General features: G+C 56.0%; 1 protein-coding gene and 1 non-coding gene across 4 annotated transcripts in view; one reads left to right on the top strand and one right to left on the bottom strand.

The window, feature by feature from the left end:
* Nucleotides 1-10,671, top strand: part of DNM1 (dynamin 1) — a 52,361-nt gene that overhangs the window by 39,551 nt on the left and 2,139 nt on the right. For 2 of the 3 annotated variants that reach the window (XM_014589993.2, XM_006154028.3), the window contains exons 16-21: nucleotides 1,731-1,840; nucleotides 2,608-2,719; nucleotides 4,463-4,474; nucleotides 4,824-4,994; nucleotides 7,631-7,872; nucleotides 8,234-8,449. In XM_014589993.2, the coding sequence (XP_014445479.1) occupies nucleotides 1,731-1,840; nucleotides 2,608-2,719; nucleotides 4,463-4,474; nucleotides 4,824-4,994; nucleotides 7,631-7,872; nucleotides 8,234-8,449 (863 nt within the window). Of the gene's footprint in view, nucleotides 1-1,730; nucleotides 1,841-2,607; nucleotides 2,720-4,462; nucleotides 4,475-4,823; nucleotides 4,995-7,630; nucleotides 7,873-8,233; nucleotides 8,450-10,500; nucleotides 10,538-10,671 lie in introns of all 3 variants that reach the window. The other variant, XM_014589994.2, reaches the window with a different exon arrangement.
* Nucleotides 64-123, bottom strand: MIR199B (microRNA mir-199b). Its single transcript, NR_129371.1, has one exon. It is a non-coding gene; the product is annotated as a microRNA mir-199b (primary transcript).

The raw sequence follows: 10,671 nt of genomic DNA, 5'->3' as shown, positions 1-10,671 counted from the left end.
GGGATGCCGCGGGGGTCCTGCAGCTCTCCATCGCGGCGCCGAGGGTCTAACCCAGCCCAGCCTAACCAATGTGCAGACTACTGTACAATTCGGGAGTCCTGAACAGATAGTCTAAACACTGGGTAGACGGAGTGGAGGTGTCCTCTGGTCCATCCGGCAGCAGCGTCTGTCCGTCTGTAGGAACTTCGGCCTCATATCCTGGAGATCCGAGGCCCCCCCAGCCCCAGCCCAGCCAGCCGCAGTACCCTCTCTGCTCCCGTCTCCCCTTCTGCCTCCTTTGACGTGGCAGGGGTGAGCGGGAGCTGGGGCTGGGAAGGAGGGGCCTGGGGAGGGGGCTGGCCTGCAGGAAGGGAGGGTTTGGGAGAAGAGGCCGCTCCTACCTAGTGTCCAACCCCGAAGCGCAGCGCAGGGTGGTGGCAGCAGGGCCTCCCTCGAATGGTTCCAGATGTTCCCTGGCCGTGTGTGCAACTTCCTCCTCTCCTCCCCCAGCCGCCCTCTGGGGCTCCCGGCCACCCGCCTGGCATAAAGAGAGCTTTATGTGGCTGCACAGGCCAGGCAGTGGGGGTGTAGGGGGGACAGGAGGATGCCAGAGTGGGGGAGCAAGATCTCCCTTGAACTCAGCCCCCACCTGAGATCCTAAGCAAGACTTACAGCCCAAGCCCTCTGTGTCCAGAGACCCACATGGACCCCTCACACAGGTCATGTGGCCCTGGATAGGCAAGTGAGGTACAGGCAGCAGGAACCGCCGCCCCCTTCCTCCTGGAATCCTGTCCTGGGGTGTCTCTTCAGATCCCCAAGCCTCTTCTATGGGCCACAGCAACCTACAGATGCATGTCAGCCCACACCCGGTACACGCCGTGTGCACATGAGCAAGCACCCCAGATGCGTGTCCGCAGACACATGTGACTCTCCCAGACAGCTCTGGACGCCCACACGCACAAAGCCCACATGCAAACCGTGTGCAGGTAGACGTGTGCGCCAGAGCACACGTCCCACAGGTGTGTCTGTGCCGCAGTCGCCAGACACAGCCAGGGTGTGGCATCTGCCACACAGACGTGCTCGCTGACACATAGCTGTCCACTTGCGACGCTGGGCCGCTCCCCAGAAACATGTACATTCACACACCTGTACGCACACATAGGCACACGAGCGCGCACATACAATGGGTTTGCATGTGCTTGCACAAACACACGTTGCACACCATCTCTGGGCTTGTGCTATTGCCTGATGGCTTACACATGGGTGTCGAGGGGCGGGGGGTGTAGGGGTGGGCCAAGCCAGCCCTTTGAAGCTGGCGGCAGCCTTTTGAAGCTGCCGGGACTGGCGGGGGGCCCCCCTTCTTGGTCTCTGCAGTCAGGAAATGAAGTCAGAGGCGGCCAGGCCGGGGTGGTGGGGGTTGGGGGGAGTCTCGAGGGCTCTGTCCGTCCGTACTCCGCCAGCCTGACTGGGATCTAGGACTTGCTTAGGGTGGGCTGTGGGAGCCACACTCAGCCCCCTGGGCTTCGGGGTATATGCAGAAAGGGTGGCACTGGCTCTAACGCCCAGGAGCGTCTGGTGCTCCGCCAGTAGAGGGCCCCGTGAGCAGGCATTTCTCGGGCAGTACCTGAGCGTGGGAGGGGCCGCCCCGGGTGTCCACAGCCCCAGGTGCCCACCCCTGCGGCAAACCCTTAGGGCGTGAGGTGTGGTGGAGAACAGTGCAATCTCCCTTACGGCTCGTGTCTCTCCCGCAGGAGAAGGAGAAGAAGTACATGCTGTCCGTGGACAACCTGAAGCTGCGCGACGTGGAGAAGGGCTTCATGTCAAGCAAGCATATCTTTGCCCTCTTTAACACGGAGCAGAGGTGCCTGCCCGCCCCAGGCCGGCCCGCCCCACACCACCTCAGGAACGCCCCAGGCCCACAGCAGGCCTTCAGCTATTTATTTGTTCTAGTTTGCGAAAGAGAGGAGAAGGGCTCTCCCCCTAGTCTCCCAGCCAGCCAGGGTGACCTGGGATCTGAACCCTGGGCTTTCCCTGTGGCTGCTGCTCTCCCTGTACCACCTGACCGAGTCTCTGCTCTGTGCCAGACCTGTCAAGGCCTCCTCTCTCATCCTCTCCCCTCCCTTCTCCTTCCCACCTTCTTTCCCTCCTCCCCTCCACAGTCATCGCTTAGTCCCTGAGCGGCATGAAACGCTGCCAAACACTGGGGACAGACGAGGAAGAGCCCTCGTCAAACCTGGACCCTCTCATTTGCACAGTTCCCCGTGGGGTGGCGGCCTCTCACTTCCCAGTCCCAGGCTGACTCTGGTGGGCTCTCCCCTAAAGGCAAGCTGCTATGAGGGGTCTTCAGAGAGCCAGGGGTAGAGCTGATGGGGGTCCAAGACCCAAGCCAGTCCCTTTCTAAGCATTTCACTGCTCATTTTACCAAATCCTCACAATGGCCCTAGGAGACAGGAATTATTATTAACCCATCTTCCAGTGAGGAAACCGAGGCCTGAAGAGAGGAAGGGTCTTGCCCAGGGCCTCAAAGCTAAGAAATGAGAAAGCCAGTGCTGGACCCAAGCATGCCCTTAACCCCTAAGGAGGGTGGGCTTTGCCCCATCTCCCTTCACGGCCTGTCCCATCTTATAGGAATGTCTACAAGGATTATCGGCAGCTGGAACTGGCCTGTGAGACACAGGAGGAGGTGGACAGCTGGAAGGCCTCCTTCCTAAGGGCTGGCGTGTACCCTGAGCGTGTTGGGGTGAGCCTCAGGGCAGGGAGGGGAGGGGAAAGCTGCCAAACAAGAGAGTTCCTGGGCACCATCTTCAGTGATGCCAAGTCATGCCATGTTCCCGAGCCTTTATTCGGCTCAGAAATAGCAGGAATTGGGACCAGCAGTTAGCATAATGGCTATGTCACTGGACTCCCATGTAGTTGACCACGGTTCGAGTCCCAGACCCAGTGGCTTAAACTCACGCCAGGCACATGTGTGTGCGTGCCCAAGATCCCGAGAGGAGAATGGAGGAGAAGGGATTGTGGCATGGCCATCCCCTCTGGGGGGTGATTTCTTGCTTTCTGTCTCTGTCTGGTGAGCGCATGCACCCTATAGCAAAAAACAAAACAAAACAAAACAAAAAACACCTCTCCAAAAAGAAAAGAAAAAGAAATAGCAGGAATCGGGGCCAGCAGATGGCGTGGTGGTTATGTCACCAGACTCCCACGTGGCTGACTGCAATTCAAGTCCCGGACTGGATGGCTTGAAAATCACACTGCATACCCAGGAGGAGAAGGGAGCCCAGGAGGAGAAGGGATTGTGGCATGGCCATCCCCACTCGGGGCATTTCTCACTTTCCCTCTCACTGTCTGTCTCTCTCTCCAGCAAGCACACATGCCCTATGGCAAAAACCTCTAAAAAAAGAAAAAAGAAATAGCAGGAATTGAGCCATCTAGTAGCATGGTGGCCAAGGTGGCTGGATTCCACACGGCCAACTGCAAGGTTCACGTCCCAGAGCCGGCAGCTTAGAAAACACACTGGGCACTTCTGTGTGTGTGCTCGAAATCCTGAGAGAGGAATTGAGAAGGAATTATGGTGTGGCTCTCCTCCCGGAGGGTGCCTCACACTCTCTCTCTAACTCTCCCTGACAAGCACACGCACCCTTTAGCGAATTTTTTTAAAGAATTATTTTATTTAACTTTATATATTTACTTATTTATTTTTAATTTGACCAGAGACGGACAGAGTGAGAGAGAGGAGAGTGAGGGAAAGTGAGAAAGCAAGCACCACATCCAGAACTCGAACTTCAATTGGCCATGTGGGAGTCCAGCACCCTTAACCACCACGCCACCTGCTGGTCCCCCGTTAGCAAATTTTTATAAGAAATGCCAGGAATCCTTCCCCCGCCTGTCCTGAGTGGGCTGAGTTAGGCTCTGGTCTCCCATCCTTCGCCAGGAGCAGTGTTCTGTGCCCTCTTCTCTGATGGCATTTCCTACATTCCCTTCCTACAGTGGGGGTTTCTTGCTTTCTTTTTTTTTCTTTTCTTTTTTTTTTTTTTTTGGGGGGTTTGGGCACATGCGCTCACCAGAAAGAGAGAGAGACAAAGAGACAGAAAATGAGAAATCATCCCCTGGGGGGATGACCACATTGCAATCTCTTCTCCATTCTCCTCTCGAGACCTTGGGCACACATACACATGTGCCCCGCATGAGTTTAAGCCACCAGTTCCAGGATTCAAACCATGGTCGACTACATAGAAGTCCAGCAACATAGCCATTATGCCAACTGCTGGTCCCCAGTGGGGGTTTCTTATGACCACCTTCTCGTTCCTCCCCTCTTCCACTGCAGCAATGTCTAGACTTGCCTTAGTGTTGGGGTGCGGTGCTCCAGTTCACTCATCCCTCTCCTTTTCCCTCTCTGTGTGTGTCTGCTTCGGCTGTGCTTCCCGGTGGCGGCGGTGGTGGCAATGCTGGCGTGGTGGCCTCTGTGGTGTTGATGTGGGCCTCCCAGGACAAGGAGAAAGTGAGTGTGCCCCCCCCCCGCCTCCAGCCAGGTGTCTGCAGCCTGGTATCTGCTCTGGTCAGGTCTTCTAGCAAGAGACCTGGAAGACATCCTCTGCTTTCTGGATTAGGAACCTGAGGCAAACTAGGTGCTAGAGGCTAAGCCGAGTCAAGACTAAATAAGAGGAGCCCGGGGTCCTGGCAGGCCCAGGGGTGGGCAGAACCTGAGACCTTCTAGATTGTGTGGGGAGCTGGGTGCCTGTGTTCAGGCCAGTTGCCTTCTGTCTGCCTCATATTCCAAGTACCTCGAAGGGCCTGAGACCCTGGAGGTGCCCAGAGCCACCCTGGTGCTCTTCTGTTCCCCACTGCAGGCGAGCGAGACCGAGGAGAACGGCTCAGACAACTTCATGCACTCCATGGACCCACAGCTAGAGCGGCAGGTGGAGACCATTCGGAACCTGGTGGACTCATACATGGCCATCGTCAACAAGACCGTTCGGGACCTCATGCCTAAGACCATCATGCACCTCATGATCAATAACGTGAGTGCAGGGCCACGAGGGCGGGGCTCCCGTGGCAACAGGCTTGATAATGTGGGCTGATTCCATAACTTTCCATTTTCCAATAGCTATGTTGAAAGAGGTAAAAGGAACAAAATTAATCTTAATAATGTATGTCTTAAACTCGCTATATCCAAAATATTATCTTTTCAACAGTGAATCAATCAACTCAAAATATTAACAAACTTAAAAAAATTTTTTTGGCATTAGAGCATTGCTGGAGAGAGACAGAGAGAGAGAGAGAAGGAAAGAGAAATCACCCCCTAGTGGGATTGGCTGCACCACAATCCCTTCTTCTCATTCTCCTTTCAGGGTTTTGGGTTGCACACACTCCATCAAGACACCAGGTCAGGACTTGAACCTCGCATTTGGTCAGGTGGAATCCAGTGCCTTAACCATCACGCCACCTGCTGGCCCTTAACAAGATATTTTATGTACTTTTCTTTATACTAAATTTTCCAAATCTAATTCAGACATTGAACTTTCATTGGCAAACTTATTCTGAACTGAGATTTCCTGAAGTTTATAGTTGCAAAAGTAGATTTGCATACTCAAGTTGTTCTGAATATGCTTAAATGTTTTCCAGGAAGGGGGGAAGTGGCATGATGGTTAAGGGCACTGGTCTCCCACATGGTCAACTGCAATTCAAACTGGCAGCTTGCTTTCTCACCTTCCCTCTCTCTGTCACACACTCTCACTCTGTCCTTCTCTGGTCAAATCAAAATAAATAAATAAATAAATAAGTAAAATAAAGTTTAAAAAAAAGGTCTTCCAAAAGGGACCCGGAATCTGTATTTTTGAGATCATGCTTTGAAATACACACCTAACAGTATCACCATAACTGGTGGCTTAGTGAAAGAGTGGGTGCCCCCTGCCCCCAGAAGTACAATAGAACAGGTTTGAACCCTGGCTTTGCCATGAATTCCTGTGTGTTTCAGCCTCTGATCATTGGCTGAATCAGCCTTTTCCTTACATGTGAAGTATAACCAGAGAGTTGAGGATTAAATGCATATAGTACAGCCACACGACGCCTGGCACAGCCAATGCTTGACATGTGATGGAATAATGAATGAGACTTGGGAACCAGCCCATGGCCTGCTAGTTAAGGGAGCTGGATCTCAAACAGTCAACCATACAGTTTGAGTCCTGGACCCAGAAGTTTGAAAAACACACTGGGCACGTGTGTACACATGCCCCAAATCCAGAAAGGATGGGGAGACAAAGGAACTGTGACGTGATCACGCCCCATGGGATTTGCTTTCTCCCTCTCTCTGTCTGTGTCTCTCTGACAAGCACATGTATCCTCTTGGGGGAAAAGGATGCTTAATTTTTTTTTTTTAAATGAGACTCAAGGCCAGTAAATGGCATAAGTCATGTCGCTGGACTCCCACATGACTTACCATGGTTTGAGTCCCAGATCGGGTGGTTTGAAAATCACATTGGGCATGTGCGCATGCGTGCCCAAGATCCCAAGAGGAGAATGAAGAAGGGATTGCGGTGTGCCATACCTCCAGGGTGGGGGTGATTTTTCACTTTCCCTCTCACTGTCTGTGTCTCTCTCTCTCCCTGGCAAGTGCATGTGCCCTAAGACAAAAACTTCTTTAAAAAAAAGAGAGAGAGATTCTGGTGAGCTGGTGGCATGGTAATTAAGTTAGCTGGATCCCACGTGGCAGAGTGTGAGGTTCAAGTCCCCAGCCTGGTGGCTTGAAAAACACACCAGATATATGTGCACACTTGCCCCAAATCCCAAGAGGCCAATGGAGAAGGAATTGCAGTGTGGCCACGTGTCCTATGGCAAATTTTTAAAAATAAATAAGATTAAAGTTTCTAAAACTGAGACTCGAGCCCAGGGTGTAAGCAACTTCACCATCTCTCCATGAATGTCCCAAAGCTTGAGGGGTGACATTTGGGGACTTTAAGAACATTAGCCCACCCTACACTCACAGGCCACATTCTGCCCAACTCAGACGTTTACAGCTATTATTCTTATCTCTCAAGGGCACAGGAAACTTTAAACTGGCATCTTCCTTATTTTGGTCCAGTGGAGCATGCAAGTCCTTGGAAAGAGAAAACCCATAGATGAGGAAACTCAGCCTTAAAACGTTTAGTAGGGGGACTGGCAGGTGGCATAATGGTTCCATCACTGGACTCCCACATAGTCGACCTTGGTTCAAGTCCGGGACCTGGAGACTTAAAACTCACTCTTGGCATGTGTGCATGCATGCCCAATATCCCAAGAGAAGGATAGAAAAGGGATACAGGTGGCCATTCCCCCTAGGGGTGATTTCTCCCTTTCTGTCTTTGTTTCTCCAGCCAGCACACATGCCCTATAACAAAAATGTCTCAAAAGAAAAAAAAAAATGTTTAGTAGGAAGGTGTCCTGGTGGCATGCCAGACGTAAGGTCTCCCAGATCTCTGACTTGAAGAGGGACGTTTCCGCTCTGGACCTCAGTGTCCTGATCTGAAGGAAGGAGTCGTGGAGAGGCAGACCTCCAAATTGACGGTGGCAGAACCGCGTCTGAAATGCCAAACCCGGGGCTCCCAGTGCAGCCCGCAGTCCCAGGAGGGCCAGGAGAAGGCATGAGGTCCCAGCGCCCTTCTTTCTTCGCCGCCCGCAGACCAAGGAGTTCATCTTCTCGGAGCTGCTGGCCAACCTGTACTCCTGCGGGGACCAGAACACGCTGATGGAAGAGTCGGCGGAGCAGGCGCAGCGGCGCGACGAGATGCTGCGTATGTACCACGCGCTGAAGGAAGCGCTCAACATCATCGGCGACATCAACACGACCACCGTCAGCACGCCTATGCCCCCGCCCGTGGACGACTCCTGGCTGCAGGTGCAGAGCGTACCGGCCGGACGCAGGTACCAGGGCCGGCCCCCACGGCCCCAAAGCCCCCCAGCCCGGGGCCCGCGGGAGGAAGGCCGGGACCGGGCAGTGGCGCGCCCGCGTCGCCGGGACGGCTCCCATCTGGAGCGAGGGATCGAGTTTAGAGAGGGGTGGGGCTTGCTGCTGGGTGGGGCTTGCCGTGGAGCTGGCTGCGGGGTGGGAGGAGCTGGAACGTTGGCGCTGGGGAGGGCTAGGGGTTCGGCGTCACCTAAGGGTGCAGGGGGCGGGGCTTGCGTGCATGGGCGTGGCCGGCATGGGGCTGGGGCGGGTCTTCGGGCTGGGGTAGAGCTGCTCACCTCTTTCGTTTCCTTGTTCCCCGCTCCCTGCCGCCTGCAGGTGCCCCACTTCCAGCCCCACGCCGCAGCGCCGAGCCCCCGCCGTGCCCCCAGCCCGGCCCGGATCGCGGGGCCCTGCTCCTGGGCCTCCGCCTGCTGGGTCCGCCCTGGGGGGGGCGCCCCCCGTGCCCTCCAGGCCGGGGGCTTCCCCTGACCCCTTCGGTCCTCCCCCCCAGGTGCCCTCGCGCCCCAACCGCGCCCCGCCCGGGGTCCCCAGGTGAGTAGGGGACCAAATGCGGCGTGAGAGGCCGCGGGGCGGGCGTGGCCGGGAGGAGGAATGTGGGTCCGGATAGTAGAGAACCTGCCCTGGCAGCCAGAGCCAGCCCTCTGCATCCCTGTCACGGAGACTGAGGGTTCCAGAACCCCGGACCGTGTGGCTGAGGGCTGGTGGAGCCTGCCGCTTAGGGAGCGCTGAGTCCCGGAGGTGATCGTTTCTGGGGAGGGGCCTGTGGGGTCACCCACCTGCCCCCTTCTTTCCAGCACTTGCATGGCGCTTCCCTCTTTTCTCTCTTGGCGGCCACTTCCTTTCCCTCTCTATCACGCCTCCACTTTCCACTCGGTCCTTAACTCCTCTCCCAGCCTCTGGGAGCCTACCTCAGGTCTGAGGGTGAGCCCAGACCCTCTCTGGATGTGTGGATTTCCTTCAGAGACATTTAGGGCTTCCCTGATGCCACTTCCCTTCCCGACCCTTTCGACCCATCCGGGGGGGCGTCCCACCTCTGGCCCACAGAAATAGAGGCCAACGCCAGGACTGTGTGACCAACAGTGTGTGTGATGTGCGTGTGGGCGTGCACACGGGCGTGAGAGTGCGAGAGTGGCACCCAGGCACGGGGCTGGACAGGGGGCAGCGGGGGCCACAGGGCAGTCTGATGGCTTTTCCCTTCCTCCTGCTCTGGCCCACTAGCCTGGACCAGCATGGTGGGGGTGGGGAAGGGGCAGCAGTGGGCGAGGGCTGCCCTACTCCCAGAGCGTTCCAGGAAAAGGATCCTACTTCAGCCCTTGATGTTGCCTTCTTGATCTATGACTCTCTTCAAGGAAGTTCACCCTGGTATCAAACTCAGAATGCCCCGTTTCCAGGGGCCACGTCCACTGAGGAAGAACACATCAAACCAGTAGCATCTGTGGGCTTCCACATGGCTGGGGGTAGGGCTGAGTCCAGCCTCTATAAACCAGAATGAAGCCAGGAAGGACTTGCTCTGTGGTGGTCTGACCATCGAAGCCGACAGAGGAAAGGCAGGCAGCATGGTGTGGGGCAAGAACCCTGGACTGGGATTGCCAGGATGCTGGGTCATTAGGCACGTCACTGTCACTTTCCTTTCTGGGGCCTCAGTCTCCCTCCCAGCCTTTCCCCCAGTCGGTGAGGGGAATCAAGGGAGACCAAGGCTATGCGGGTGCCGCGGTAACCGCAGCTGTGGCTGTAGACACACTTTGCTAACTGCCAACGTGAGTTCAGACATGCCCAGATCTCTGCTGAGGTGTGACACTTGAGGACCGCAGACGTGGCACCTGCTCTAACTCCAGGCTCGCTAACACGTGGCAAACGTTAGGCAAGTCAGAGCCTTGCTCCGGGGCAGAGCAGTCTGGGAGAGCTGCTTCAAGACGCCTCACTGAAGTCAGGATTGAGAGAAGGCTCAGGTGTGAGGAATTGGGAGGGCTGTTGGGCAGGGGCTCAGTGTGGACAGAGGTTCAGTGTGGGATGCAGGAGGGGAGCCAGCGACCAGAGCAGAGATGCAGACAGGATGAGGAAGAGGTCTGCGGGTTGGGTGGGCAGGTTGAAGAACCCACAAAGTCTGCAGACGAGGTGGGCTAGTGGGTACTTGGTACTGTGGGTCAAAGGAAGCCATGGAGGTTCTTGGAAGGCAAAATGACAGCAGGACCCTAGAAAGCAAGCCCTGGCCCTTATGGAGCAGTGCAGGTGGCCCTCTGAGCCGCCAGGCACGAGTGTGCGGGAGCTGGTGCAAATGCCTCTGTGTGCAGGCGAGCTTCTGTGTTGTGAATCAGCCCACGCGTGTGCTTCAGTGTGCTGAGTGGCTGCATGCCCCAGATCCATGCTGCCTGCGCCAGCCAGTGAGGGTGCTGGGCACAGGGAGGGGGGAGGGAGTGTATGTGTGCCGTTTGTGGGCATGTGTGTTAGTGTGTGCATGCGGGGCCGTGGGGCCTCCCAGCATGTGTGTGCACGCCCGGGCGTGTGCGTGTGCGTGTCCCCTAGCCCCAGGCCTGCCCACCCGTGCGTGTGAACTGCCATGTTGATTTCGTGCTGTCTTTCAGAATCACTATCAGTGACCCCTGAGGAGCGTCAGCCACGGTAGGTACATGCCTCTCCGCCCGCTGCATGAACGGTGTGTCTGCCCCCTGCTGCACCAGCTCCACACTGGGGTGTACCTGAGACCTCAGAGCCAGGCCCCCTCCCTCTCCTTCTGCAGCTCCAGACTTCCTCTT

This window comes from Tupaia chinensis, unplaced genomic scaffold (genome assembly GCF_000334495.1).
Source record: "Tupaia chinensis unplaced genomic scaffold, TupChi_1.0 Scaffold000394_1, whole genome shotgun sequence".
In the NCBI taxonomy this organism is placed as follows: Eukaryota; Metazoa; Chordata; class Mammalia; order Scandentia; family Tupaiidae; genus Tupaia; species Tupaia belangeri.
This window is presented reverse-complemented; position numbering and strand designations above follow the sequence as displayed.